At 37.6% G+C, this 27,608-nt stretch overlaps 1 protein-coding gene across 2 annotated transcripts in view; it reads left to right on the top strand.

Moving 5' to 3' along the window:
* Positions 1–27,608, top strand: part of AGPS (alkylglycerone phosphate synthase) — a 148,639-nt gene that overhangs the window by 13,751 nt on the left and 107,280 nt on the right. For both annotated transcript variants that reach the window (XM_053907421.1, XM_019460473.2), the window contains exon 2: positions 20,771–20,860. In XM_053907421.1, coding sequence (XP_053763396.1) covers positions 20,771–20,860 — 90 coding nt within the window. The remainder of the gene's footprint in view (positions 1–20,770; positions 20,861–27,608) is intronic.

The raw sequence follows: 27,608 nt of genomic DNA, 5'->3' as shown, positions 1-27,608 counted from the left end.
ATCTTGTAATCTGGGATTGTTATACCTCCAGCTTTGTTCTTCTTTCTTCATATTGCTTTGGCTATTCAGGGTCTTTGTGGTTCCATACAAGTTTTAGTATTATTTGTTCTAGTTCTTTGAAAAATGTTGGTATTTTGGGGCAAGTGGCTCAGCTGGTTAAGCATCCGACTTCGGCTCTGGTCATGATCTCACGGTTTGTGAGTTCGAGCCCTGAGCCTGGAACCTGCTTCAGATTCTGTGTCTCCCTCTCTTTTTGCCCCTCCCCAACTTGTGCTCTGTCTCTCTTTCTCTCAAAAATAAATAAACATTAAAATTTTTTTTAAAAAAAGAGGAAAATGTTGGTATTTTGATAGAGATTGTATTGAATCTGTAGGTTGCTTTGGGTAGTATGGACATTTAAAAAATATTGGGTCTTTTGGGGCACCTGGGTGGCTCAGTCAGTTAGGCGTCCAACTTCGGCTCAGGTCATGATCTCAATGCTCATGGGTTTGAGCCCCACGTCAGGCTCTGTGCTGACTGCTCAGAGCCTGGAGCCGGCTTCAGATTCTGTGTCTCCCCCTCCCTCTGCCCCTCCCATGCTCATGCTCTGTCTCTCTCTGTCTCTCAATAATGAATAAATGTAAAAAAAATAAATAAATACTGGGTCTTCCAATCCATGAACACGGAATATCTTTCCATTTGTTTGTGTCATCTTTAATTTTTTTTCCATCAGTGTTTTATAGTTTTAGGAGTACAGGTCTTTCACTTCCTTAGTTAAGTTTATTCCTAGGTATTTTATTGTTTTTAGTGCAATTATAAATAGGATTGTTTTCTTAATTTTTCTTTTCGTTACTTCATTATTAGTCTATAGTGTAGAATTGCAAGTTTTTTTTGTTGTTTTGTTTTTGTAGTCTGTGACTTGACTGAATTCATTTATTTTGGTGGAATCTTGAGTGTTTTTTTTAATGTTTTTATTTTTTTATTTTTGAGAGTGAGAGAGAGAATAAGAGAGAGAACGAATGAATAGGGGAGAGGCAGAGAGAAAGGGAGCCAGAGAATCCCAAGCAGGCTCTGCACTGTCAGTGCAGAGCTGCATGCAGAGCTCAAACCCATGAACCAGAGATCATGACCTGAGCTGAAATCAAGAGTCGGCCACTTAACCAAATGAGCCACCCAGGTGCTCCTTGAGTGTGTTCTATATATATTATCAGGTCATCTGCAAACAGTGGAAGTTTTACTTCTTCCTTACCAATGTGGATGCCTTTTATTTCTCTTTGTTGTCTGATTGCTGTGGCTAGGGCTTCTAGTACTATGTAGAATAAAAACAATGGTAAGAGTGGACATGGATATCCTTGTCTTTTTCCTGATCTTAAAGGAAAAACTCTCAATTTTTCCCCATGAGGATGATGTTAGTTGTGGGTTTTTCATATATGGCCTTTATAATGTTGAGGTATGTTTCCTCTAAACCTACTTTATTGAGAGCTTTTATCATGACTGGATGTTGTAATTTGTCAGATACTTTTATTTGCATCTATTGAGATGATCATATGATTTTTATTCTTTCTCTTGTTAATGTGATGTATCATGTTGATTGATTTGCAAATATTGGACCACCCCTGTATCCCTAGAATAAATCCCACTTGATCAGGGTGAATGATTTTTTTAATGTATTGTTGGATTTGATTTGATAATATTTTTGTTGAGTATTTTTGCATCTGTATTCATCAGAGATATTGGCTGGGTTTATTTGTTTTTGTTTTTGTTTTGTTTGTTTCTTGTAGTGTCTTTATCTGGTTTTAGGGTAATGTGTCATTTGGAATGTTTCTTTTTTTTTTTTTTTTTTTTTCTTCTATTTTTTGGAATAGTTTGAGAAGAATACATATTACCTTTTCTTTAAATTTTTGGTAGAATTCACCTGTGAAGCCACCTGGTTTTAGACTTTTGTTTGTTGGAAGTTTTTTGATTACTGATTCCATTTCATTGCTGGTGATCATTCTGTTCAAATTTTCTTCTTTCTAATGCAGTATTGGAAGGTTATATATTTCTGGGATTTTATTCATATCTTCTAGGTTGTTCAATTTGTTGACATATAATTTTTGATAATATTCTTTTATAATCCCTTGTATTTCTGTGGTGTTGGTTGTTATTTCTTCTTCAGTTCTGGTTTTATTTGAGCATGTGCATTCTCTCTCTCTCTCTCTCTTAATGAATCCGGCTAAAGATTTATCAATTTTGTTTCTCTTTTCAGAGAAACAGCTCCTGGTTTCATTGATCTATTTTATTGCTTTTAAAATCTATGTTTCATTTATTTCTGCCTTTATCGTTATTATTTCTTTTTTTCTACTGGCTTTGGGCTTTGTTCTTTTTTCTAGCTCCTTTAGGTGTAAGTGTAGCCTGTTTAATTGAGATTTTTCTTGTTGTTTTTTTAAAACATTTTTTTTTTTTTTAATTTTTTTTTTCTTTCAACGTTTTTTATTTATTTTTGGGACAGAGAGAGACAGAGCATGAACGGGGTAGGGGCAGAGAGAGAGGGAGACACAGAATCGGAAACAGGCTCCAGGCTCCGAGCCATCAGCCCAGAGCCTGACGCGGGGCTCGAACTCACGGACCGCGAGATCGTGACCTGGCTGAAGTCGGACGCTTAACCGACTGCGCCACCCAGGCGCCCCTTAAAACATTTTTTAATGTTTATTTTTGAGAGAGAGAGAAAATGAATATGAATGAGTGGGGGAGGGGCAGAGAGAGAGGGAGACACAGGCTCTGAGCTGTCAGCACAGAGCATGATGCAGGGCTTGAACTCTGAACTATCCAGGTGCCCCAAGGTTTTTCTTGTTTCTTGAGGTAGGCCTGTAATGCTGTAATCTTCCCTCTTTTTTTTTTTTTAATTTTTGTTAATGTTTTTTATTTATTTTTGAGAGAGAGAGAGAGACAGAGCATGAGCATGAGCATGAGCAGGTGAGGGCCAGAGAGAGGAGGCACAGAATCTGAAGCAGGCTCCAGGCTCAGAGCTGTCAGCATAGAACCCAACGTGGGGCTTGAACTTGTGAACTGCAAGAACATGACCTTAGCTGAAGTTGGATGCTTAACCAACTGAGCCATCCAGGTGCTCCTCTAATATTCCCTCTTAAAAATAGCTTTTGCTGTATGCCAAATACTTGGGACTGTTCTGTTTTCATTTTCATTTGTCTCTACGTATTTTTTAATTTCCTCTTTGATTTCTTGGTTGGCCCATTCATTGTTTAGTAGCATGTGAATTTAGCCTCCTTGTGTTTGTGTTCTTTCCATATTTTTCTTGTGATTGATTTCTAGTTTCATACCATTGTGGTATGAAAATTAATTATATGCTTTCAGTCTTTTACATTTTTTTTTTTTTTTTTTTTTATTTATTTTTGGGACAGAGAGAGACAGAGCATGAACGGGGGAGGGGCAGAGAGAGAGGGAGACACAGAATCGGAAACAGGCTCCAGGCTCCGAGCCATCAGCCCAGAGCCTGACGCGGGGCTCGAACTCACGGACCGCGAGATCGTGACCTGGCTGAAGTCGGACGCTTAACCGACTGCGCCACCCAGGCGCCCCTATGCTTTCAGTCTTTTAAAATTTATTGAGTGGCACTTGGGCGGCTCATTCAGTTAAGCATCTGACTTTTGATTTTGGCTCAGGTCATGATCTCATGTTTCATAAATTCAAGCCCTGCATCAGGCTCTGCGCTGACAGCACAGAGCCTGCTTGGGATTCTCTCTCTCCCTCTCTCTCTGCCCCTTCCCCATCTGCTCGCTCACTCGCTGTCTCTCAAAATAAAAAAAAATAAACATTAAAAAAATTGAGACTTGTTTTGTGGCCTAATGTGATATGTTCTGAAGAATGTTTCATGTACATTCCGCTATTTTTGAATGGACTGTTCTGAATATATCTGTTAGGTCTGAGATGTCATTTAAAGCATTTCCTTGGTTTTCTGTTTGGATGATCTATCCCTCAATGTAAGTGGGTGTTAAAGTCCTCTACTATTATCTTATTACTGTCAATTTCTTCCTTTGTGTCTGTGTCTGTTGATAGTTGCTTTATGTACTTAGGTGCTAGCATATTAGGTGCATAGATATATGTAATTGCTATATCCCTTTGTTGGATTGTTCTCTTGTTATGTAGTATCTTTTGTCTCTTTTTACAGTCTTTGTTTGTTTATTTATTTATCTATTTATTTATTTTACTTTTTTAAAATTTTTAAGTAGTCTCCACACTGGGATGAACACAGGGCTTGAACTCACAATCCTGAGATCAAGACCTGAGCTGAGATAGAGTCAGACACTTAACCAACTGAACCACCCAGACACCTCAATTACAGGCTTTATTTTAAAGTCTATTTTGTCTGATATAAATATTGCTACCCAGTTTTCATTTGCTTCCATTTGTATGCTGAATGTTTTTTCCATCCCTTCACTTTTGATCTGCATGTGCATTTAGGTCTGAAGTAAGTCTCCTATAGGTAGCATATAGATGGATCTTGCTTTTTTTATCCATCTAACACCCTATGTCTTGCTTTTTTATAATTTAAAAAACTACAGCATACTTAACCCTGTGTCTTTTGATTGAGCATTTAGTCCATTTACATTTGAAGTAATTTTTTTTTTTTTTTTTTTTTTTTTGAGAGAGAGAGAGAGAGAGAGAGATCATGCACATGCGCAAGTTGGGGAAGGGCAGAGGAAGAGGAAGAGAGAGAATCTCAAGCAGGCTCCATGCCCAGTCCAGAGCCCAAAGTGGGGCTCAATCTCATGACTAGGAGATCATGACCTGAGCTGAAATCAAGAGTCAGACATTTAACTGACTGAGCCATTCAGGTGCCCCTACATTTAAAGTAATTATTGATAAATATGTACTTATTGCCATTTTATTACTTGTTTTATGGTTGTTTTGGTAGTTTTTCTCTCTTTCTTTCTTTCCTTCTTTCCTTCTTTTTTTAAAAATTTATATCCAAGTTAGTTAGCATATAGTGCAACAGTGATTTCAGGAGTAGATTCCTTAATGCCCCTTACCCATTTAACCCATCCCACCTCCCACAACCCCTCCAGTAACCCTCTTTTTGTTCTCCATATTTAAGAGTCTTTTATGCTTTGTCCTCCTCCCTATTTTTATATTATTTTTGCTTCCCTTCTCTTGTGTTCATCTGTTCCGTGTCTTGAAGTCCTCATATGAGTGAAGTCATATGATATTTGTCTTTCTTTGACTAATTTCGCCTAGCATAATACCCTCTAGTTCCATCTGTGTAGTTGCAAATGGCAAGATTTTATGCTTTTTGATTGCCGAGTAATACTCCATTGTATATATATATACCATGTTTTCTTTATCCATTCATCCATCGATGGACATTTGGGCTCTTTTCCATGCTTTAGCTAATGTTGATAGTGCTGCTCTAAACATTGGGGTGCATGTGCCCCTTAGAAACAGCATTCCTGTATCCCTTGGATAAATACCTAGTAGTGCAATTGCTGGGTCGTAGAGTAGTTCTATTTTTAATTTTTTGAGGAACCTTCATACTGTTTTCCAGAGTGGCTGCACCAGTTTGCATTTCCACCAGCAGTGCAAAAGAGATCCTCTTTGTGTGTATCCTCGCCAACATCTGTTGTTGCCTGAGTTGTTAGTGTTAGCCATTCTGACAGGTGTGAGGTAGTATCTCATTGTTGTTTTGATTTGTATTTCCCTGTTGATGAGTGATATTGAGCATTTTTTCCATGTGTCGGTTGGCCATCTGGATGTCTTCTTTGGAGAAGTGTCTATTCGTGTCTTTTGCCTATTTTTTCACTGGATGATTTGTTTTTTGGGTGTTGAGTTTGATAAGTTCTTTATAGATTTTGGATACTAGCCCTTTATCTGATATGTCGTTTGCAAGTATCTTCTCCCATTCTGTTGGTTGCCTTTTAGTTTTGCTGATTGTGTCCTTCTCTGTGCAGAAGCTTTTTATTTTGATGAGGTCCCAATAGTTCATTTTTGCTTTGGTTTCCTTTGCCTCTGGAGACGTGTTGAGTAAGAAGTTGCTGTGGCCAAGGTCATAGAGGTTTTTGCTTGCTTTCTCCTCCAGGATTTTGATGCTTTCCTGTCTTACATTTAGGTCTTTCATCCACTTTGAGTTTAGTATTGTGTATGGTGTAAGAAAGTGGTCCAGGTTCATTCTTCTGCATGTTGCTGTCCAGTTTTCCCAGCACCACTTGCTGAAGAGACTGTCTTTATTCCATTGGATAGTCTTTCCTGCTTTGTCAAAGATTATTTGGCCATATGTTTGTGTGTCCATTTCTGGGTTCTCTATTCTGTTCCATTAATCTGAGTGTCTGTTTTTGTGCCAGTATCATACTGTCTTGATGATTACAGCTTTGTAATACAGCTTGAAGTCCATCTGTTCCTTTCTTCTTTTACTCTCTTCTCTTGTGTTTTGATAGCTTTCTTTTAGTTATGTTTGAATTCCTTTTTCTTACTTTTTGTGTATCTATTAAAGGTTTTTGATTTGTGTTACTATTTAGGTTTACATATAACATCTTATGTGTGTAGCAGTCTGTGTTAAGTTGATGGTCGTTTAAGTTTGAACCCATTCTAAAAGCAGTAAATTTTACTACCCCCCCCCCCGCACATTTTACGTATATGATGCTATACATCCTTCTATTTTGTGAAGTCCTTGGTGGATTTATGTAGCTATAATTGACTTAACCGCTTTTGTGCTTTAACCTCCATAGTGGTTTTATAAATTACTAATCTACTTTTATTGTATGTTATCATTTGCCTGTGAATTTTTTTCCATTTATAATTCTTACTACTCATTATGGCCATTTTTTTTTCCACTCAAAGAATTGCCTTTAACATTTCTTGTAAGGCTGGTTTAGTGGTGATGAGCTCCTTTAACTTTTGTCTGTCTGGGAAGTTCTTTATCTCTCCTATTCTGAATGATAATCTTGTTGGGTAGAGTATTCTTGGTTGCAGGTTTTTTCCTTTCAGTACTTTGTATACATCATGCCCTTCCCTTCTGGCCTACTAAGTTGCTGCTGAAAAATCAGCTCATAGCCTTAGGGGTTTCCCTTATATGTAACTTTTCTTTTGCTGCTTTTAAGATTCCCTCTTTATCATTACTTTTTTGCCAATTTAATTATGTGTGGACCTCCTTGGGTTCATCTTGTTAAGGATCCTCTGTGCTTCCTAGATCTGGATGTTTGTTTCCTTCTATAGATTAGGGAAGTTTTCAGCTATTATTTTCTCAAATATGTTTTTTTCCCCTTTCTCTTTCTTCTCCTTCTGGGGTTCCTATACAGGAAAGGTTATTATATGTGATGATGTTGCTGAGTTCCCTTAACTTATTCTCAGTTTTTGCTATTCTTTTGCTATTCTGCTTAAATAGCAGAAGAGCAGAATAATGGCTTTCCATTACCCTGTCCCCCAGAATGCTGATTTGTTCTTCTGCCTGCTCTAATCTGCTGTTGATTCCCTTTCGTGTATTTTAAAAATCAATTTATTTATTTATTATTATCATTTTTTATGTTTATTTATTTTGAGAGAGATAGGCAGCATGAGTGGGGGAGGGGCAGAGAGAGAGGGAGAGAGAGAATCCCAAGCAGGCTCTGCACTGTCAGTCAGAGCCCACTGTGGGGCTCAAACTCACAAAACCACGAGATCGTGACCTGAACTAAAACCAAGAGTTGGATACTTAATCGACTGAGCCACCCAGGTGCCCCTAAGATTTTTTTTTTTTAATTTTTAAGTAATCCCTATACCCAATTTGGGGCTCAAACTCCCAATCCTGAGATCAGAAGTCACAGTTCCACTGACTGAACCAGCCAGAATACCCTCTCTTGGTATATTTTTAATTTCAGTTACTCAGTTCTTAATCTCTTTTTATCTATCTATCTATCTATCTATCTATGTTTGTTGAAGGTCTCACTGGCTCTTTTCTTGAATCCAGTGAGTATCTTTATGACTGTTACTTTGAATTTTTTTTTTCAGGCATATAATTTATCTGTATTTCATTTAGCTCTTTTGTTGCAGTTTTGTCCTGTTCTTTCATTTGGGACATATTCTTCTGTCCCCTCATTTTGTCTAATTCTCTGTGTTTGTTTCTGTGTATTAGGCAAGTCAGCTATGTCTCCTGATATTGAAAGTAGTGGCCTTATGAAGAAGAGGTCCTGTGGTGTCCTGCAGCTGAATGCCCCTTGTTCATCAGAACCAGACACTTCAGGTGTCTCCTGTGTGGGTTGTGTGTGCCCTTTTGTGACTGATCCACATTTGCCTTCAATTCAGTTGGCTGCCGTGGTCCACTTTGTCTGTTGTGGGTGCACTGGGCAGCGTTCGGCCCCTGTGCTGCTCAGGGGCCAGTCTGGGGCCACTGTAGGTTTGTGGTGGGCAATGTCTACAGTCAAACCAGATGCCTGTCCTCAGCCCATCTGCTAGGGTTGCAGTCATACTGACCTGCAGGGTGTTTTCCCTGTATTCTCTCTTGAGAAGTTTTCATTTGTGCACAGGGTGGGCTCTCAGACCAAATGCCTGCTCCTAGTCCAGGACTAATTGGGAGGGCACATTCTCTGCACTGCCAGCTATAAGGTTTGCTGCTAGGACTGCAGGCACACAGGTGTGTGATTATCTTCCCCTCTTCCCAGGGTAGGAGTCGCTTTGGAGTAACACTGGTCCCTGTTGGGGTTGCTTGTATGAAGACTTAGGGGAGGAGTGCTTTGAAGTGACACCTGCCAGCTGGGTCCGGTTGGGTAGGGTGGATCTGAAGGAGAACATTTACACGGTGTCCAGTGCTAGCAGGATAGATGGAGAGTGTTCATGCCGGTTCCTGCAAGTGTCTGGCTATCTAGGTTTGGGCAGGGGGAGAGAAATGGTGCCTGCCAGCATTTTTGTTCTTAGAGAATTCTCCTAAGTATCCCTGTCCTTCCAGTGCACTTCGGAGATTAGCAAATAAACCTCCTTCAGTATATGCCAGGGGCTTTTCAGGCTGCTGCTTCTATTGTTGTATCTTGCTGGGTTATTTGTTATGCTGTCTCTTTAAGGGTGGGGACTATTTTTTAATCTCCCTCTGGGTGTCTCCTATAGCTAAACCCAGTTATTTTTAGAGTACCTGGAGTTAAGCCCTGCTGATTGCAGAGACTTCCTAAATTAAGCCCCACTGGTTTTGAAAGCCAAATGTTACAGGATTTGTCTCCTTAGGGCCAGGTGTGGTCTGATCCTTCCACTTCTCTGTGCTTGTGATATCCCTCCTGTTTGTGGTTAGTCCTGTGGAGACATGGGTTGGTGGGGATGGTGGGGATGGTGGAGAGGATGAAGGGTCGAGGAGAAGGAGTGGGGATGGGGAGCAGAGTTTGGTTCCCAATTACATCTCTGCCTGTCCTGCCCTTTTTGATGTGGCCTTCTCTTTACAATTAACAGTGGAAAGTCTGTTCTGCCAGTCTTTGGGTGATTTTCAGAGTTAGTTGCACTTTTGGTAGCTGTTATCTCAGTGTGTCTTGGGGACTAGGTGAACTCAGGATCCTCCTACTTAGCCATTTTTTCCAGAACCTCATCAGTTTTTTTTTCTTTGTTGACTTTGCCTGCTTCTTAAAAACACACTCAAATAACTTACTGAAATTGTTTTCAGCCTATAACACTCTTGTGAAACAGTTGTTTTAAAAGCCATCAATAACCTAGGTATAAAATTGTTAAGTCATTTTCTTGACCAGTTCCCAATACCTGGTACCTAATATTTCTTTCCTTAGCTCCCATGTCATACTATCTTGGTTTTCTTCCCACCCTACTGGCCATGATTTTGCTGACTTTTCTTCCTTCTGCTTCCTAAATTTACAAATTCTTAAGGTTAATTTTTAGTCCTTTTTTTTTTTTTTTTAAACATTTTCTTCCTTAATAACTTCATCCACTCAGACTGTATTAGCTTTTACCACTATTGGGGGAACTTCTAAGTTAATATTTCTAACTCTGTCAACTTCCATTTTCACATTTTAAATTATTGCACATTTCTATCTGACTATCTTGCTAAATTCTCCAATCTAGTATGCATGTATAAGGCTGTTATTTTAGCCCTCAATCCTACTACTCCATTATTTCTGTTTACTTCTACTGTTATTGAAATACACAAGCCCAATGTCTCAGTCATAAGGCTTTGCCGAACTCCATTCCCTCTCCCTCATCCACACTGTTGACAGAGCAGATAGATTCTAAAAAAAAATTTTTTTTTAATGTTTATTTATTTTTGAGAGACAGAGAGAGAGAATGAGCAGGGGAGGGGCAGAGAGAGAGGGAGACACAGAATCCGAAGCAGGCTCCAGGCTCTGAGCCGTCAGCACAGAGCCTGACGCGGGGCTCAAACTCACGAACCGTGAGATCATGCCCTGAGCTGAACTTGGACGCCCAACCAACTGAGCCACCCAGGCGCCCCCAGATCAGGTAGATTCTATTACTTGTGATTGTCAAGACACTTTTGTTTTTCTCCCATAGATGCCAACGTAGATGAAATATATATTTTTTAATGTTTATTTATTTTGAGAGAGAGAGAGCGTGTGTGCAAGTGTGCAAGTCAGAGGGGAGGGGCAGGGAGAGAGAGAATCTCAGGCAGGCTCCACACTATCAGTGCAGAGCTCATGGACCGAGAGATCATGCCCTGAGCCAAAATCAGGAGTTGGACACTTAGCAGACTGAGCCACCCAGGCGCCCCTAGATGAAATCTTCAAATTGTCTCACATCTATTCTGGTCTTCCTTTATTTTTTCCCCTTCAAATGATTCTCCATTCCATTACCAGACCAATCTTTGTTCAGAGAAAGTGTGAGTACATGCTGCCTGCTAGTCCTGTGCTACATTCTGACACTGCAAAACTGATTGACAGTTCAGTAGAGATACATAGATAGGTATATAGAAGGTATGACATAGTAAATGCTACAGTGTGTGCAGAAGGAACCATAAATTCTTTCTGAGGAAGATAGGAAGGCTTTATAGGAAGAGTAACTTTTGGAGTGGTTCTTGATGGATAAATAGGAGTTTTCTAGAGAGAGAAAGGCATTTCAGACAAGGGATATATGTATACATGCAAAGACAGGCAGACATAAAAGGTCATGGTGTGTATAAGGAATTGTGATAACTTTTAGTGTGGCTGGAAGAGTAGTTGTTAAGGAAGGTGAAAATGTAGTTTGGAGCCAGATTGTAAAGGACATTGTATGCTATGTTAAAGAATTAGAATTTCATCCACACTGGAGAGCAGCACAACTTTAAAGCAGATACTGTTAGATTTTGTACTTTTGGTGACGGCATGGTACATAGAAAATACTGTTTTGATGAAATAAGGTTTAATCCCTATAATTTGACATCTCTGCTGTTCTCCATGACTTTCTTGCATATGTTCTATGCTTCAGCCAATTTGAGCTATTAGCATGGGAAAGTCCTTGTGCTTTTCTGCCTCTGCTTGATTATTGAATTTCTGTCATCTTCCAAAGCAAATAGAATGAAGCCTTCTTCTCTCAGCTAGAGATGAACACTATATTCTCTGAGTTCTTGTAATACTTCTTACTCCACGTGTGGCAATCAGCAAGTGTATTAAAATCATAGCTTAGTAGTTAAGGAGTGTTGGAGCCAGAAGAACAAGATTTATCCTAGTTGTGTCATATACTGTTTGGACAAGCTACTGTTTTTCTAAGCCTTTCTTATGTTTTAAATAGGAATAATAACACCTACATCATCAATCTCACAAACATTGATGTGAAAAGGAAATGAAGTCATGATTGTAAAGTCCTTAGCTTTATAGTATTATACATTATATTCTATTGCAGTATACTGTATAGAAAGCATAAGGAAAATCCAGTGCTGACATAGTGTCTGAAGGTGAAAGCATAAGAAGTTGGAGGTCCTCAATGACAGCCGTGACATTTTAATATTGAGAACAGGTTTCTAATTAATACCACCTTATGTGTTAGGGAGAAAAGGAAGAATGCAAAGAATGAAGAGAATTAGCAATTGCTTGTACTGCAGGATGCGCTGATTGTCAGTATCTTGTACACAATAGTCACCATTGTGCCACTTGGCATTTGCACGCCTTCTTCAGTTCTACTTGGTGTGTGGCGTTGGTGAACACATGTATTGAAATTTGAATAAACATAATTGTGCTAGAGATAAATTATTCGATGAACCATCGCCTTTTTAGTTTTGTTACCCTTTTAACATGTATAAAGTAGGAACATTTCCATAACAGATTGACTTTCTACATTTTGGATCAGAAAGTATTATTTCTATATAGCCTTCATTTGCCCTTCTTGGATAATCCTTTGTAAAATTGGGTACGCACCTGTCTACCTCTGCTCTTATGGAAAACGAATCTCCATTTCCTGTTACCCTCTTTCCCCTGTCTTCCACATTTCTCACTTTGCCCTCTTGCTGCCTTGTTTTGTCACAGAACTCCACGCTGGTCCATCCTGTCCTATAGTGCAGTGAATTTAAAGTTATCGCCCTTTCCCTGCAGTTCCAGTCCCTTCTGATTTTCATAGAGTTTGGGTGAGAGCAACTTTATAAACCATTTACATTAATGCTTTGTATCTCTTTGTGGCTATTCAACAGATGAGGCTTCTGCTGTCAACTTTATCTCGTGCCTCAAGGCAGTGCTTACACAATTAGAGTCTGTGGATGACCTGCCCCACAATTTTCTGGCTGGGCTTGTTTAAAAGGTTTAGATTCTAAGGCCTCAGTCTCAAAGATTCTAATCATTGGCTAGGTCTAGAGTGACATCCAGGACTCTGCTTTTAACATGAATTCCCAAGGTGATGTTTATACTCCCAAGACGATTGGGAATTTCAATTGTAATTGTGATTGGGCCTTGATTTTAATAAATATTTTTTTCTCCCTCCGAACTTTGTGGGGTTCATTTTTTTCCTGTGGCTTTTTCAGAAGCAAAGGTGAAAACTCCAACAACCTGTTCATTTAAAGTAGAAGGGGCTGCTGCTTACTATTGTATTAAGTCAAAAAACAAACAAAACATTTGTTGTAAGAATACTCTATATCAAGCAGATATGGATTTTAGTCTTGGCTTTTTTAGGGTCTTGTCAAGATTATTGGGTTGTACCCTGGAAGACAGCTGGAATAGGGAACTCAGAAGCTTGGTTTCTGTTGAAAAATGGCATACAGACTTTTGGAGACATTCATGTTTCTTTGTTGTTTGCAGAAATGTAAGACTGTACCAGAAATGGTCTTTGGTCGCTTACAGATTGGTCAATCCAACATGCTTGTGATACAATTCCTATTTCAATTACTAGCAAACAGGGAGGAAAGCAATAAAAGTGAATCGGCATTTTCCAGCTGGTGGTAGACAGTCTGGAATTCTCTGCCTAAATCGCCATATTGATTACAAGCGGACAGTAGAGGGAATAATTTAAAGTATAGATCAGGGAGCTCACGTGGTCAAGGGAAGTGTACATCCTTGTTCTTTGTCTTTTGCCAAGACAACTCCCTGATACTAATTAGTACTTTTGTACTTGTTACATAGACTAAGACATGAAGGTAAAAGACAGGATAGTTGTGTCTTTCTAGGCCTTCGGAATGGCAGGTACCAGGCTTTTGGGAGTATGTGCTTATATAACATGCCTGCCCTAGCATGAAATACTTGGAATTTCTTTTTTAAAGAGATTTTTCAAACAATAATGAATTTCCAGTTAGAATTTGGTGTGTGTGAAGAAAGATTGGGGCGTAAGGGAAGTCATCCCAGGAGCCTCAATGAGTAGTGAGTGCCAGATTATTCTGTCAAGGTGTAAGACTGGCTTTGCCTTATTTGCCCCAGACCTCCCTTCTTTCCCTGCTTCTTTGTGCCTCTGTCTATAAGGTTCCTGCCCCTCTCCCCCATACTTATACATTCCTTTTTCTTCCATTCATTGATTCATAGCAAATGTAATAGGATTTCAACCTTGGGGACACAATTTTTGACCCTTGAATTCAGGTTTTGAAAAGTTTCTTCTGAGAAGTACCACTTTCTTGTGAACTCTAAAGAGTTGACTGTAGCAAGTTAAATACATATTTGGTTTGCTGAATATTTGAAGTTGATTCATTCTGAATGGAATTCTATTATTTAAAAAAAAATTGTGGGGATTGCTAAGAAATCCAACAGTGGGTTTTATAATAAACCATCATGGAATATCTATGTATATGTGAAAGAAAGAATTGTTTTCTTGAAGAGAAACTGCACTGAGATTCAAGGGCTGAGCAACATATTTGCTTCAGATACAGAGTTGCAGTAATCATACCTTTTTAGTCCATGGTATTTGCATAATAGTATAATACTATTAATAAAATGCTAATAAAGTAGCATAACACTATTTAATCAAATTAAAAATACATACACAAAGTAACACTGCATATTTTACAAAACACATACACATATACTTGAGAACATTTATGGATGCCCATAGAAGGGGGCAGATAGGATTAGAAATCAGAGATGGAGGAAAAGAAAAGAGAGGCCTCTTTTGTTCATAGACAAATGCCATGAACTAAAAAAAATAGTATGTTGTAGATCTTTTACCTGTTTTCTCCTTTTGTGTTCTCTGCTGTTTAACCTTTCTATGTTTCTGTATATGTATCTATCTTCCTTATTGCTTTTGGTTGCTGCATATTCTTTCACAGAATTTACTTAACACTTATCCATTCCTTTAGTGATGCCTCTAGCTACTCTTACAAATAATGCTCCAGAGAATATATCAAAGTTATTCCCTTATGGAACTGTCTGTGAATTCCTCCTGAGTATAAACCCAGGAGTTGTATAGCTGGGTCATAGAAATGGCATTACCTATGAAAACTTAGCACACGATTGATCCATGGAGTAGTTTATCAGTAATGCATTTGGGTTTCCTTCTCCATGTTCTTGCTAACAATGTTCTCTGTCATAAATCTTATATTTAGTCCATTTTACACTATCACATTGGAAGAAATTAGAAAGCTGATTAATAATTTATCACGTGCAAGGACCAAATTTTTATTATGGCCACTAGAGATTTAAAACTTATAATGAGGATGTGGAAGGAAGATTGAAATTCATGTTGAAGTTTAAAGTGTCACAGAATCATGTCCATGTTTTGCAAGGAGAAGGTATACTGTCTAGAGGTAAGGGATATTATCTTGTTGAACTGTCCAGAAGCCTAATCTTGTCAGGGTACCAGAGTCAATCATATTCAGGTGGTCTGTCTTGTGTAAACTATCTTCATTAGTGACCAAAGTTAATTAGAATGCCAATAGACTAATTCATGGTGAAAAAGCAAAATTATCAAACCTGGTAATTTATTTGGTTTATTTGGTTCAGTTGGCCACTTTTTCTTGGTAGAAAATAAAATATAATCAGGAGAGTTGGTTGGTGAGTTTTATATCAGGGCAAAAGGAAGTATTCTGTGATTCAGATGTTTGATTATATCAAGCTGTCGAAGCCTGATGACATCTATTTTCTAAGTAAAATGTTTTAATAGTCTTGGAGTCATGAGATTTGTAGCAGTGTTAAGTGATGATAATTTGTCCATACCTTTTAAAAATTTTTTTAAGTTTATTCTGTGAGAGACGGGGGGCGGGGGAAAGAGAGTGAGAGAGCGAGAGAGAGAGAAAGAGAAAGAAAGAAAGAAAGAAAGAAAGAAAGAAAGAAAGAAAGAGAAGCCCAAGCAGGCTCCACACTCTAAGTCCAGAGCCCAATGTGGGGCTTGAACTCATGAACCCTTGAGAGTATGATCTGAGACAAAATCAAAGGTTAATGATCTGAGCCACCCAGGTGGCCCTTCCATGTCTTTTTAAAAAAAATTTTTTTCTATTCTTTTTTGTAAAGGGGCTTTCTCTTATAGTATACATAAATTATTGTACTTATAACTAAGTTACTTAGATTAACAAAAGAGAATTAGTTGCACTGTTAGATTGAGGCAGTAAGTATTGTAAATGGTTTTACATAGTTTTGCTATTGAATTTTTAGAAATAATTTTGTAGGAATTATAGAATAGACATGATATTTAAATTTATTTTAAAACATGTACATTTTAAATTAAATTTAGAATTAGTGTTCCATAGTTTTTCTCCCTCATTAGGCCTTTATATTTCTAATGGTAACTTAGCTTCATTTTTTTTTTTAATAAAAGAAGTTAAGATTATTATTTCATTTATAGGGATATTTTTGTAAAAGATCTTTTTAGGGGTATATTTGTTGATCAGTTCTTGGTATCTCAACTCTTTATTTACTTCACTTTCATGATTTCCTTTAGGTTATTTTGGTCCTAAGGTAATTAAGCACACAACCTGATAGTAAGGATTTTTAAATAGTACAAAAAAATCCTGAAAGTTTTTTTAATTTTTAACTTCTACATATTGTACTACATATGGGATTAATTTGAATTTATCTGATGCTGAGCATGGTTTGTTAGAAATCCAGCATTGAGGCTTAAGTTTCATACTTCAGTTTTTATTTTCTAAAAGCTCTGAGATCATAGTACCTTTTTCTCATTGTTTGAATTAGAAATGATAGATAAAAATTTGATTTTCATCAGAACTAAGTAATGAAGTATCTTTTATTAGAATTTTGATTATTGGAATTATATGGAAAAAATTCTTTTTTTTTAGTTATCACTTAAGTGAGTTTTTTACTGCTGAGCCAAAATAAAATTAGGTTAAAGCATGTTTTCCTTTCCTTTTTTTCTAGTGAAAAGTATAATTAGAAATAGCAGTGGTAGAAACCATGCATTTATATCAGGATGCTTGAAATTTATTAGTATTAGAGGAGTAGTAATCTATGTGTATATAGAGACTTAAAAGTGAACATCTCCCAATTTAAGAAAAGATCTCTGGTTTTCATAATAATAGTGCTAAGTCTAAATACTTCAGTTAAAATTTGTGCAAACCACAGCACTGGGAAATAATATATATATCATGGGAGAATACTGCCACCTTGTGTATACATGATGCTACATTATGTCTCCATTTTCTTTTGTTATGCCAGCTAAAACAAAGTGCTTCTTCACCATTTGGTACTGTGGTCAGATATGTAAATGGGTAAAACATTTGTTTTATTTTTTTCGTGTAACAAAATCAAACGGACTTATCTTTTTTCTTGGCAGGAGGAAGGGTCTTATATTTTGAAGACCTTAAATTTAGTGTAAAGTTAGCTCTAAGAATTGGAAAGTCTGAGGGATCAGTCTGGTTAATTGATCTTTGGGGTCAGTAGAAAATTGAATCTTTTTATTTGAATCTTATGGAATGTTGATATTTCTTTGATCATTCGTCATTTTAGTGCTTGCCATGCTTTTGGGATCATTATTCTGAATGCCAGAATTCAAATACTGTACATAAAGGAAGTGAGGGCACTGGGGTTCCTGACGGCACCATAGTCCTTGATTTTCAAATGTTTCCCTTAAGATCAAGTGCAGAAGAATGGCTATAATAATAACATGTAATAGTGCTTTGAAAAATATTGATGTCAAGGAAAAAGGGTTCCTTTAAGTCATTTTGGTTACTTGAGGGCATGATTTGGTGGGTTTAAGACATTACCTTTCTAAAGAGGAAGAGTCACAAGACTAGGGATTCACTTTCTGATGCTTACAACTAGCTTAGCTGTTTAATCATGAGAGCTTCTCTGGGCACAAGTTTCTTCATTTGAAAAATGAGCAATTGAACTAGGTGATTTCTCAGGATCTTTTTTTTTAGTTTTAGAATTCTGTGATTGTGTGAGGTTTTACTTTTAACTGTTTTAAAATGCTAATGCTATAATGCCCTTCAAGTTACTCTTATATTTTCTGTATAAGAAGTTATTTTGAAAGTTTAATGTAATCACATAGTTGTGTTTAACTGTCATAGAATATATTAGTAATTTGAAGGGATACCTGTGTACAAAAGTTTAAAACCAGAAGCCCGGGAAATTCACCTACTTTTTTATTTAACACATGGGGTACTTGAAGATATCAGAAGATTGATTTTGGGGTAACCTAGATTTTAAATATATACTATTTTAAGCAATGTAACACTGTTTTGGGAGTGGGGGGGTACAAATGGATTCCAAATGCTTACATTTCAACTTCTGGGATGGCTCTAAAAGTTGGTATAAATATGGTAAGCCCATATCATGGGCAGAATTTTCTAATTGAGACGAAAAGAGAGAAAAAAGTAGCTTTAGCCTATAGTTGAAAACTTGGGAATTCTTTAGGATATTACCCACCTGAAAATTTAAGGCCAGTGATTCTTCAGAATGTAAATCTTTTCATTTTTGATTGCACAGCAGCAGATATTTCCTGCTTCCCTTGATTCATTTTTCTTGTGCAGTGCCAAGAGTGAACACATGTAGTCAGGTTTTGCTTTTTACTTTGAGGCCATATGGGAATAATTATTTAAAATTCTACACATAATTTTAAGGCAAAGGATTCTCATTGTTAAGTTATGTAAACATGCCAAATTTAACATCTGTACTGAAATAATTTCCCAGTGCCTACTGATTGTAATACCAAAGCAAAAGAACTATATTGGTATTTTTGCATTTATTTTGTGTAACACCAAACTGTTGTTTTATAGAATACAGCCTTCATGACAAATGTTTAAATTCAGTATTAAAATGCATTTCAGAAATGAAAATTTATGCACATATTATAAAACATTAAAGATATTACTGGGGTGCCTGGGTGGCTCAGTTGGTTAGGCCGCTGACTTCGGTTCAGGTCATGATCTTGCAGTTTGTGAGTTCGAGCCCCGCGTTGGGCTCTATGCTGACATTTCAGAGCCTGGAGCCTACTTCAGATTCTGTTCTCCCCCTCTCTCTACCCCTCCCTTGCTCACGCTCTGTGTCTCTCTGTCTCTCAATAATAAATAAATGTTTACAAAAATTACAAAAAAACATTAAAGATGTTAATTAAAATGTACATATATATATCATCTTCATGTAAATTATTATGGAAATATAATACAATATTAAGTGAATTATATTTCATAAAAGTGAAGAGAATTATGAAAAAAGTAAAGCAGATGATATCTTATTCAGTTTTTAGAAAATGTAATCTTAAGAAAATGGGTATGTTAGTGGTGATATTAGCCATGAGGTTTTTCTGTAGAGATTTTTCCAAAGCTTTCTTCCATAACCTCCCTCTACAATGAGGAATGTGAAATTAGAAGAAAATATTGGGCAACAGTTCATAACAGGCTCATCTACAAATCCAGTTTCTGGATTGATACTCTTGAGATATTTTTGAATAGTTTGTTTTTATATAGGGACTGTAGTTTTTATTGATAGCAACTTTAGTTTTAACGAGATTATGCCTGGTCTCTAATTTTCTTAATCTTATGTATGACCTTTACTTGGTTCAGTTTTGTTATGTTGGTGTTCTACTTGTTTGAAAAGCCTTTGAATTGGGTGAAGAATTATGATTGTAATAAAAAATTTGCTTGTCAGTTGTCATTTTCTTCTTCCTTGGGAATTATAGAGAATTAAAATGCTTTCTAATGAGTAAATCTTTATTTTGACATTAAAAAAAAATGAGATATAATTGACATGTAATTAATTTCAGGTATACCACATAATGACTCAAAATCTGTATATATTGTGAAATGATCACCACAGTAAGTCTGGTTAACATCCATCACCACACATATTTACAGGTTTTTTCTTGTGATGTAGTTTGAAATTTTATTTTTTTTTAATTAAAAAAAATTTTTAATGTTTATTTATTTTTGAGAGAGAGAAAAAGAGTGCGAGTGAGGGAAGGGCAGGGAGAGAGGGAGACACAAAATCTGAAGCAAAATCTGAGCTCCAGGCTCTGAGCTGTCAGCACAGAGCCCGACGTGGGACTCAAACCCACGAACCGTGAGATCATGGCCTGAGCTGAAGTCAGACGCTTAACTGACTGAGCCACCACCCAGACACCCCTATTTTGAAATTTTAATGCAGCAAATAATTTCTGTGTAGAGAAGAGTTTTCTTTTCTTCATCATAGACTGCATAATTGAATTTGCAATAAGATTTGTTATCAGTTTATTTCAGTAGCCCAGATATACTAGGGCACCATGCTAAAACACAGCATTAATAATAAATGCTGACAGAGTACTTCAGTACTTCAGTGTGGTTGCTTATTGTGTTCTGCACAGGTCCAGATCTTATGTAATGTTCAGAATTGAATCAATTATTGATTTGGCTGAAAATGCTTTTTAAGACAATGAAATTCAAAATACCATATTGTTTTCGAATACTAAAAACTGGTATAGTCATTAACTGTTACGTTAATATGTAGGTCAAGGTAGAGATTGGTGGTTACATGGAAATTGAAGGATTTAGAATGTTTGTAAACGCATCTTAGATTTTTTTATATACTTTATTAAGTGTCTACTACTAGTAGTGCCATTACTAGTGAACTTATTCTGTAAATTGATCTTTTCATCATAGCAGATTAATAATTGTGATTTTTCTAATATATGCAAAAATTTGTTTCCTATTCAAGTGAGTTTTATTTTAATTGCAGAATTTTTTAGACTGTCCTATTATGTAAACTAATAACATGTACAACATGAAGCATATTTGTACTCTAATTATATTTTTCTCCCTTTTTCCTTCTTTTTCCTTTGAATTCATTAAATGTAGTTGTTGCCCTTTGTGAAGCAGGTGCTGCTCATCAGAATGATTCTGTATTTGAAATATTAATTAATACATGGACATTTTGATCCATATTCATTCTATTTAAACTGATATACTGTTAGTGGGATCAGGTCTTTTAAATGATTGTGAAAGTTAATATCAATGATATACTATTCAGTTTTGAGATATTTAATGTAGTCTAATTTATGTATTTTTTTTTATTATTATTAGGCAAGAAGTTATGAAATGGAATGGATGGGGATATAATGATTCTAAGTTCTTCTTCAATAAGAAAGGCCAAGTTGAGTTGACTGGGAAAAGGTAACTGGTTGGTTTATTCTTTTCCTTTTTTTCCTCTTTCTTTCTATAAAAAATTTTAAACATAAATAACAAATGTATGTCATGTTAAATAACAGACACACATAGAGAGGACAATATAATGACTCCTCCCTCGACTTAAAGTTATCAACATTTTGGGGTGCCTGGGTGGCTTGGTTGGTACACCATCCAATTTCGGCTCAGGTCATGATCTCATGATTTGTGGGTTTGAGCCGCACATTGGGCTCTGTGCTGATGGCTGAGAGCCTGGAGCCTGCTTCAGATTCTGTGTCTCCCTCTCTCTGTCCCTCCCTTGCTTGCACTCTGTCTCTTTCTCAAAAATAAATAAACATTAAAAAAATAAAAAGTAAATAAAGCTATCAACATTTTGACATAATTGCTCCTTCTTTTTTTGGTAGTAAATTCCATTGTGTCACTTCTAAATATTTACATATGTCTCCTTTGAAAGTGTAGGGATCTAATATTAGCTAATCATAATAATATCATTATCATATTTCCCAAAATAAGATAATTTTATAATATCTGATTATCCAGTCCACATTTCCCCTGATACCTAAAAAAATGCCATTTTATAGGTAGGTAGTTTGAATCAGGATCCCACCCAATTTCCATGCCACTGACTTGTTCAAAGTAACTCCCAGTTTAAGACTGGGAATTTAGGGGCACCTGGGTGGCTCAGTCAGTTAAGTGTCTGACTCTTGGTTTCAGCTCAGGTCATGATCTCGTGGTTTTGTGAGTTCAAGCCTTATGTCAAACTCTGGTTGGGATTCTCTCTCTCCCTCTCTCTCTGCCCCTGCCCCACTTGCACTGTCTCTGTCTCTCTCAAAATAAGCAAACTTAAAAAATTTTTTTAAAAAGACTGGGAATTTACTTTTGGGTGTGGGTTATTATGGATGGTGAACAATTTTAGGTCTTTGTGAATATAAATAGTATTTTTAAAATTAATTTTCTGAGACACATTAGGGAAGAAGTGGTGAAGAAAGAACAATCATTTGTGTGATAACTTTCACATTTCTCAAATGTTTTTGGGAATGTGTTGATAAGAATTCTAAAGAATATTTGTATTGTTACTGTTCCAGATGCAGACAGAATTGTAAAGTAAGTTCTTAGTTGATTTTAAGAACCAATCCTGCCAAAGCTGGTATTTTGGGTTTGTCTGTTGAAATCGTTTTGGAAGGACAGTGAGTATAAACACGTAAGATTTGAATGCTGGCTCTATAAATTAAAAATTGAGAGTAGGTAAAAAATAGGATCAGATTTTTTTTTAATCTGTTCCAGGATTGTGTTTTGACTTAATATCTATTGGGGATTAATATGATTAGGTTAATATTCTTAAAACTTACATGGTATGTCAATATATTGAAATACCAGTGAGAAATGTTTTATTCCTTTGGAGAAATTCTTTTTCTTTGCAACATAATCATTCCAGTTTTCTGACTTGAACATACTTTGTAACTGAACAAAACCTCGGGAGTAGTAATTAGGAACTAATTGTAATGAAGGTGTGAAATGTACATTTGACACTTGCTTTTTAATAGGAAAAATAAATATTATACGTATTCTCATTCCCATCTTTAAGTTCGACTGGGAAGCATATTGGTGGAGGCTTAGTTAAGAAATTGTATAATTCGGGTAGGAGGAATTTCTGGTTAGAATTAAATTTACCAGTGTTCTAAATGTTGAACGTCCCACATTTTAAATAGAATAATGTCTAATACAGAAACTTATCAGTGTAGAAGCTGGCTTTGCCAAATCTTCTGAGGGGAAAAGAAATCTTCTGAACTTAGAAAATCAACTTCCTCTCCTTTCAGATACTGTCCTCATTTCTTCCTTTCTTTGGATCTTGAGAGAATAGCATCTTTATTTTATGGGAGGGGGTAAATAGTCCCTTATGCACAGTGCTGTTGAAAGCATTAGACACTTACTTCTGTAGGGTACTGTAGGCTATTTAGTGGTTTGTGTTGGAAGTGTATGTGTGTGAAACGAACGATTAGTCACAGAAAATATCTCAAGTAATTACATTTTAGTAGTGCCATGGGTTCAGAATCTGGTTCTTATTTCTGGTGTTCTGACACTTGATTTGTCAGTTTTCACAGAGAGGATCAGGTTTTAGAGGTCTGACATGTGCCACACTCACGGTACACTCATTAAAAACATTAGAACCCCAGTGTATTTATTCATAGTTAGATTATTCCTTTTTCAGTGTAGAGAGCACTTGTTAAAGCCCTTTCTGATTTTAAGATATATAGAATACAAAATTTGTAATTCAGATGTTGTTCAGAGAGCATAGATTAAGAGCAAAGGAGATTCAGTGGTCTTAAGAGAGATTTTTATCCAGGTTGTAATAGAACCGGAGAATTTTATATGTTCGACTTCAGACTTTGGAAGATTGCTGCTGCTGCTGCCATTCTAACCAGAATGAGTTCCTTAAAGGCCTCATTTCTTTGTATTAACTCCTGAGTTGGGTCCAGTGGGAGAAAGGGGAATAGAATGGGGTGCATCCAACTGGCAGAGCCTAGAAGGGAGACCAGTAAAGTAGATATCAGGTACATTTGCTTTAGTGGAAGGTAGCCTTTGCTCCTCACTACAACTCATCCGGAGGGTAGCTCTCCAAATACAGAAATGGAATTTAAATGCTCTAGGATTAAATACGTACTACATAAACTATTTAATAACTAAAGCCAATAACTAAATAATATTCAGTTCCCATTTTAGTGCTGCCAGAAGTACCATTACCACAGAGGATAATAAACTGGATTGAATTGGATCATAGCTTTCTGTTAACCTAGTCTAGTTTCCTGGGGATAATGGTTGAATTAGTAGATTTGTCTGATTTGTATCAGAAAACATTTACAAACATTCTTAAAGATAATAATAGCTATTTCTTAATTGAATGGCTACTGAATTATCTTAAAATAACCCTAAGATGGGTAGTCATATTTTCTTAAAAATAATTAGGGGATTGAGGGTGAGAGAGGTTAAATAGCTTACGTGAGGTCACCTGCTCAGTGGAAAGTTGTGAGTGATACCCAAATGTTTTTAAGCTTCATTCTTGTGCCGTTTCTGTTGTTATTGTGCTTCTGCAGATAACCATACTCATTCATTGTACTGATCTTGTTTTCTCTCCAAACTCTGGGAGCACTTTATGGTAGCCTTCTCTACCCCTATACAGTAGCACAGTAAAGCTAGTCATCTTGTAAAAAATTACCCTGTGACAAAAATTGCTGTTGTTATAGTGGAAGGTACAGGGCATAAGCAAAAGAAGGTTGTGATATTCTTCAAAGAGAAAATGGAATTTGTGACTAGAAAGGATGAATTATAAGAAAATACTGATCTGAACTGAACAAATCTTTGCTCTCTATAACTGCATAGAAAACATGAATAAAATACCCAAGAATGAAATAAAACAGAGCTGGGGAAAAAGAATTCTTAGGTGCCAGAAACCAAGAGTGAGTTTTAATGAAAATTTATGGGGATTCCATTTCCATTATTTCTGATCCAAATAAATTTTTATAAGCAAATGTGGTTGATTGTATGTAGTTTGGGGAGGGCAACATTGACATTTCAAACCCAGCCAAAGAAGCAATTATTATAAGCTGTTCTAGATCTTTGGGAAATATCATAAGTTTTTTCCTGAACACAGTCTTATCTTTTGAACATATTTGTAATTTGTCAGTTTATAAATCCTTAGTTTTTGTTTTTGTTTTTGTTTTTTTTTTAAGTTTATTTATTTATGTGGCAGGGGGGTCAGAGAGAGAGGGAGAGAGAGGAAATCCCAAGCAGGATTTGCGCTGTTAGCACAGAACCCCGTGCAGGGCTCGAACTCACTAACCATAAGGTCATGACCTGAGCCCAAATCAAGAGTCTGAGGCTTAACTGACTGAGCCACCCAGGCACCCCTAAATCCTTAGATTTAGAATCTTGCTATTCTTACTCCTTCTAGATATAGATGAATTGAGTCCTCATGGGTTTAAGCAGCAGAAGGCAATACTTCAGAGCTAATGCTGTAGCTTTCTACAAACTAAAATTTTTGAAAAGTGTCATTTTTCTTGGACTTTAAAGGTATTATACATTAATTGGTGCTTACAAAGCACAAGTTAGTGTTTAGATGGAGAGACTTTGGGTTTGTTGTACTTTATATTTTCAGTGGTATTAAAGTTTTATCTGATTATAAAAGACTTTTAAATTGCTTAGCAATTGTGGAACTTACTCTGGGATAGATAGTTGTGTGTACTAATAGTTTGCTGCCTCTGTGCACTGCCGCAGAGTGAGAGTACTTTGTCTTTAGTCACAATAAATCTTGATGTGCACTTCATTCTTGGATATTTATGTTCACAGAATTTTCTTTCCACACAGTGATTTCTTTGGTCTTAAAAGCTTCCCCTGGTTCTATATCTTCTACAATATAGGTCAGTTCTGTCCTGAGGAAAGGTGGTGAGTTGATCTCACCTTATATTTTACAACAAGAACTATTTCTTTTTTTTTTTAATTTTATTTTTAATGTTTATTTTTGAAACAGAGAGAGAGAGAGAGACAGAGCATGAGCAGAGGAGGGGCAGAGAGAGAGGGAGACAGAATCTGAAGCAGCTTTCAGGCTCTGAGCTGTCAGCACGGAGCCCAACGCAGGGTTTGAACTCACAAGCCGTGAGATCATGACCTGAGTCGAAGTTGGGTGTTTAACCAATTGAGCCACCCACGTGCCCCAACAAGAACCATTTCGTAAAGTTTTCAAACTAATCTTCAACCATGAGTAAAGATCCATTTAAGAGTCACCTGTTTCCAGCGAGGGGAAGATGGGGGCGTAGGAGGACTCTGGACTCACCGCGCGTCCTGCTGATCACTTAGATTCCACCTACACCTGCCTAACTAACCCAGAAAACTACCAGAAGACTAGCAGAACCATTCTCCGGAGCCAAGCGCAGACGAGAGGCCCACAGAAGAGGGTAGGAAGGGCGGCGAGGTGGTGCGCGCTCCATGGACTAGCGGGAGGGAGCTGGGGTGGAGGGGCGGTCTGCCGGCCAAGCAGAGCCCCCGAGTCTGGCTTGCAAAAGCGGAGGGCCTGACGGAGTGTGTTCCGACAGCAAGCACGACTTAGCATCTGGGAGGTCATAAGTTAACAGCTCTGCTCGGAAACTGGAAGGCTGGAGGACAAAGGGAGGGAGAGTTCCTGAGCCCCCGGACAACAGAGCTCAGTTTGTTGGGGAACAAAGGCGCTAACCAGCGCCATCTCCCTCGCCCATCCCCCAGCCAAAATCCCAAAGGGAACCAGTTCCTGCCAGGGAACTTGCTTGCTCCCCGCAAACACCCAACGCTGTGCTTCTGTGGAGCCAACCCTCCGGCAGCGGGTCTGACTCCCTCCCACTGCCACAGGGCCCCTCCTGAAATGGATCACCTAAGGAGAAGCAAGCTAAGCCTGCCCCTCCTACCCCCGTGCACCTTGCCTACCCACCCCAGCTAATATGCCAGATCCCCAGCACCACAAGCCTGGCAGTGTGCAAGTAGCCCAGACGGGCCACGCCACCCCACAGTGAATCCCGCCCCAGGAGAGGGGAAGAGAAGGCACACAGCAGTCTGACTGTGGCCCCAGCGGTGGGCTGGGGGCAGACATCAGGTCGGACTGCGGCCCCGCCCACCAACTCCAGTTATACACCACAGCACAGGGGAAGTGCCCTGCAGGTCTGCACCACTCCAGGGACTATCCAAAATGACCAAACGGAAAAATTCCCCTCAGAAGAATCTCCAGGAAATAACAACAGCTAATGAACTGATCAAAAAGGATTTAAATAATATAACAGAAAGTGAATTTAGAATAATAGTCATAAAATTAATCGCTGGGCTTGAAAACAGTATAGAGGACAGCAGAGAATCTCTTGCTACGGAGATCAAGGGACTAAGGAACAGTCAGGAGGAGCTGAAAAACGCTTTAAACGAAATGCAAAACAAAATGGAAACGACGACGGCTCGGATTGAAGAGGCAGAGGAGAGAATAGGTGAACTAGAAGATAAAGTTATGGAAAAAGAGGAAGCTGAGAAAAAGATAAAAAAATCCAGGAGTATGAGGGGAAAATTAGAGAACTAAGTGGTACACTAAAAAGAAATAATATACACATAATTGGTATCCCAGAGGAGGAAGAGAGAGGGAAAGGTGCTGAAGGGGAACTTGAAGAAATAATAGCTGAGAACTTCCCTGAACTGGGGAAGGAAAAAGGCATTGAAATCCAAGAGGCACAGAGAACTCCCTTCAGACGTAACTTGAATCGATCTTCTGCACGACATATCATAGTGAAACTGGAAAAAATACAAGGATAAAGAGAAAATTCTGAAAGCAGCAAGGGATAAACGTGCCCCAACATATAAAGGGAGACCTATAAGACTCGTGACTGATCTGTCTTTTGAAACTTGGCAGGCCAGAAAGGATTGGCACGAGATCTTCAATGTGCTGAACAGAAAAAAATATGCAGCCGAGAATCCTTTATCCAGCAAGTCTGTCATTTAGAATAGAAGTAGAGATAAAGGTCTTCCCAAACAAACAAAAACTGAAGGAATTTGTCACCACTAAACCAGCCCTACAAGAGATCCTAAGGGGGATCCTGTGAGACAAAGTACCAGAGACATCACTACAAGCATAAAACATACAGACATCACAATGACTCTAAACCCGTATCTTTCTATAATAACACTGAATATAAATGGATTAAATGCGCCAACCAAAAGACATAGGGTATCAGAA

Source organism: Panthera pardus, unplaced genomic scaffold (assembly GCF_024362965.1).
Source record: "Panthera pardus isolate Hobbes unplaced genomic scaffold, ASM2436296v1 HiC_scaffold_10, whole genome shotgun sequence".
Classification (NCBI taxonomy): domain Eukaryota; kingdom Metazoa; phylum Chordata; class Mammalia; order Carnivora; family Felidae; genus Panthera; species Panthera pardus.
Note: the sequence above shows the minus strand (reverse complement) of the source record. Positions and strands in the feature narration are given on the sequence as shown.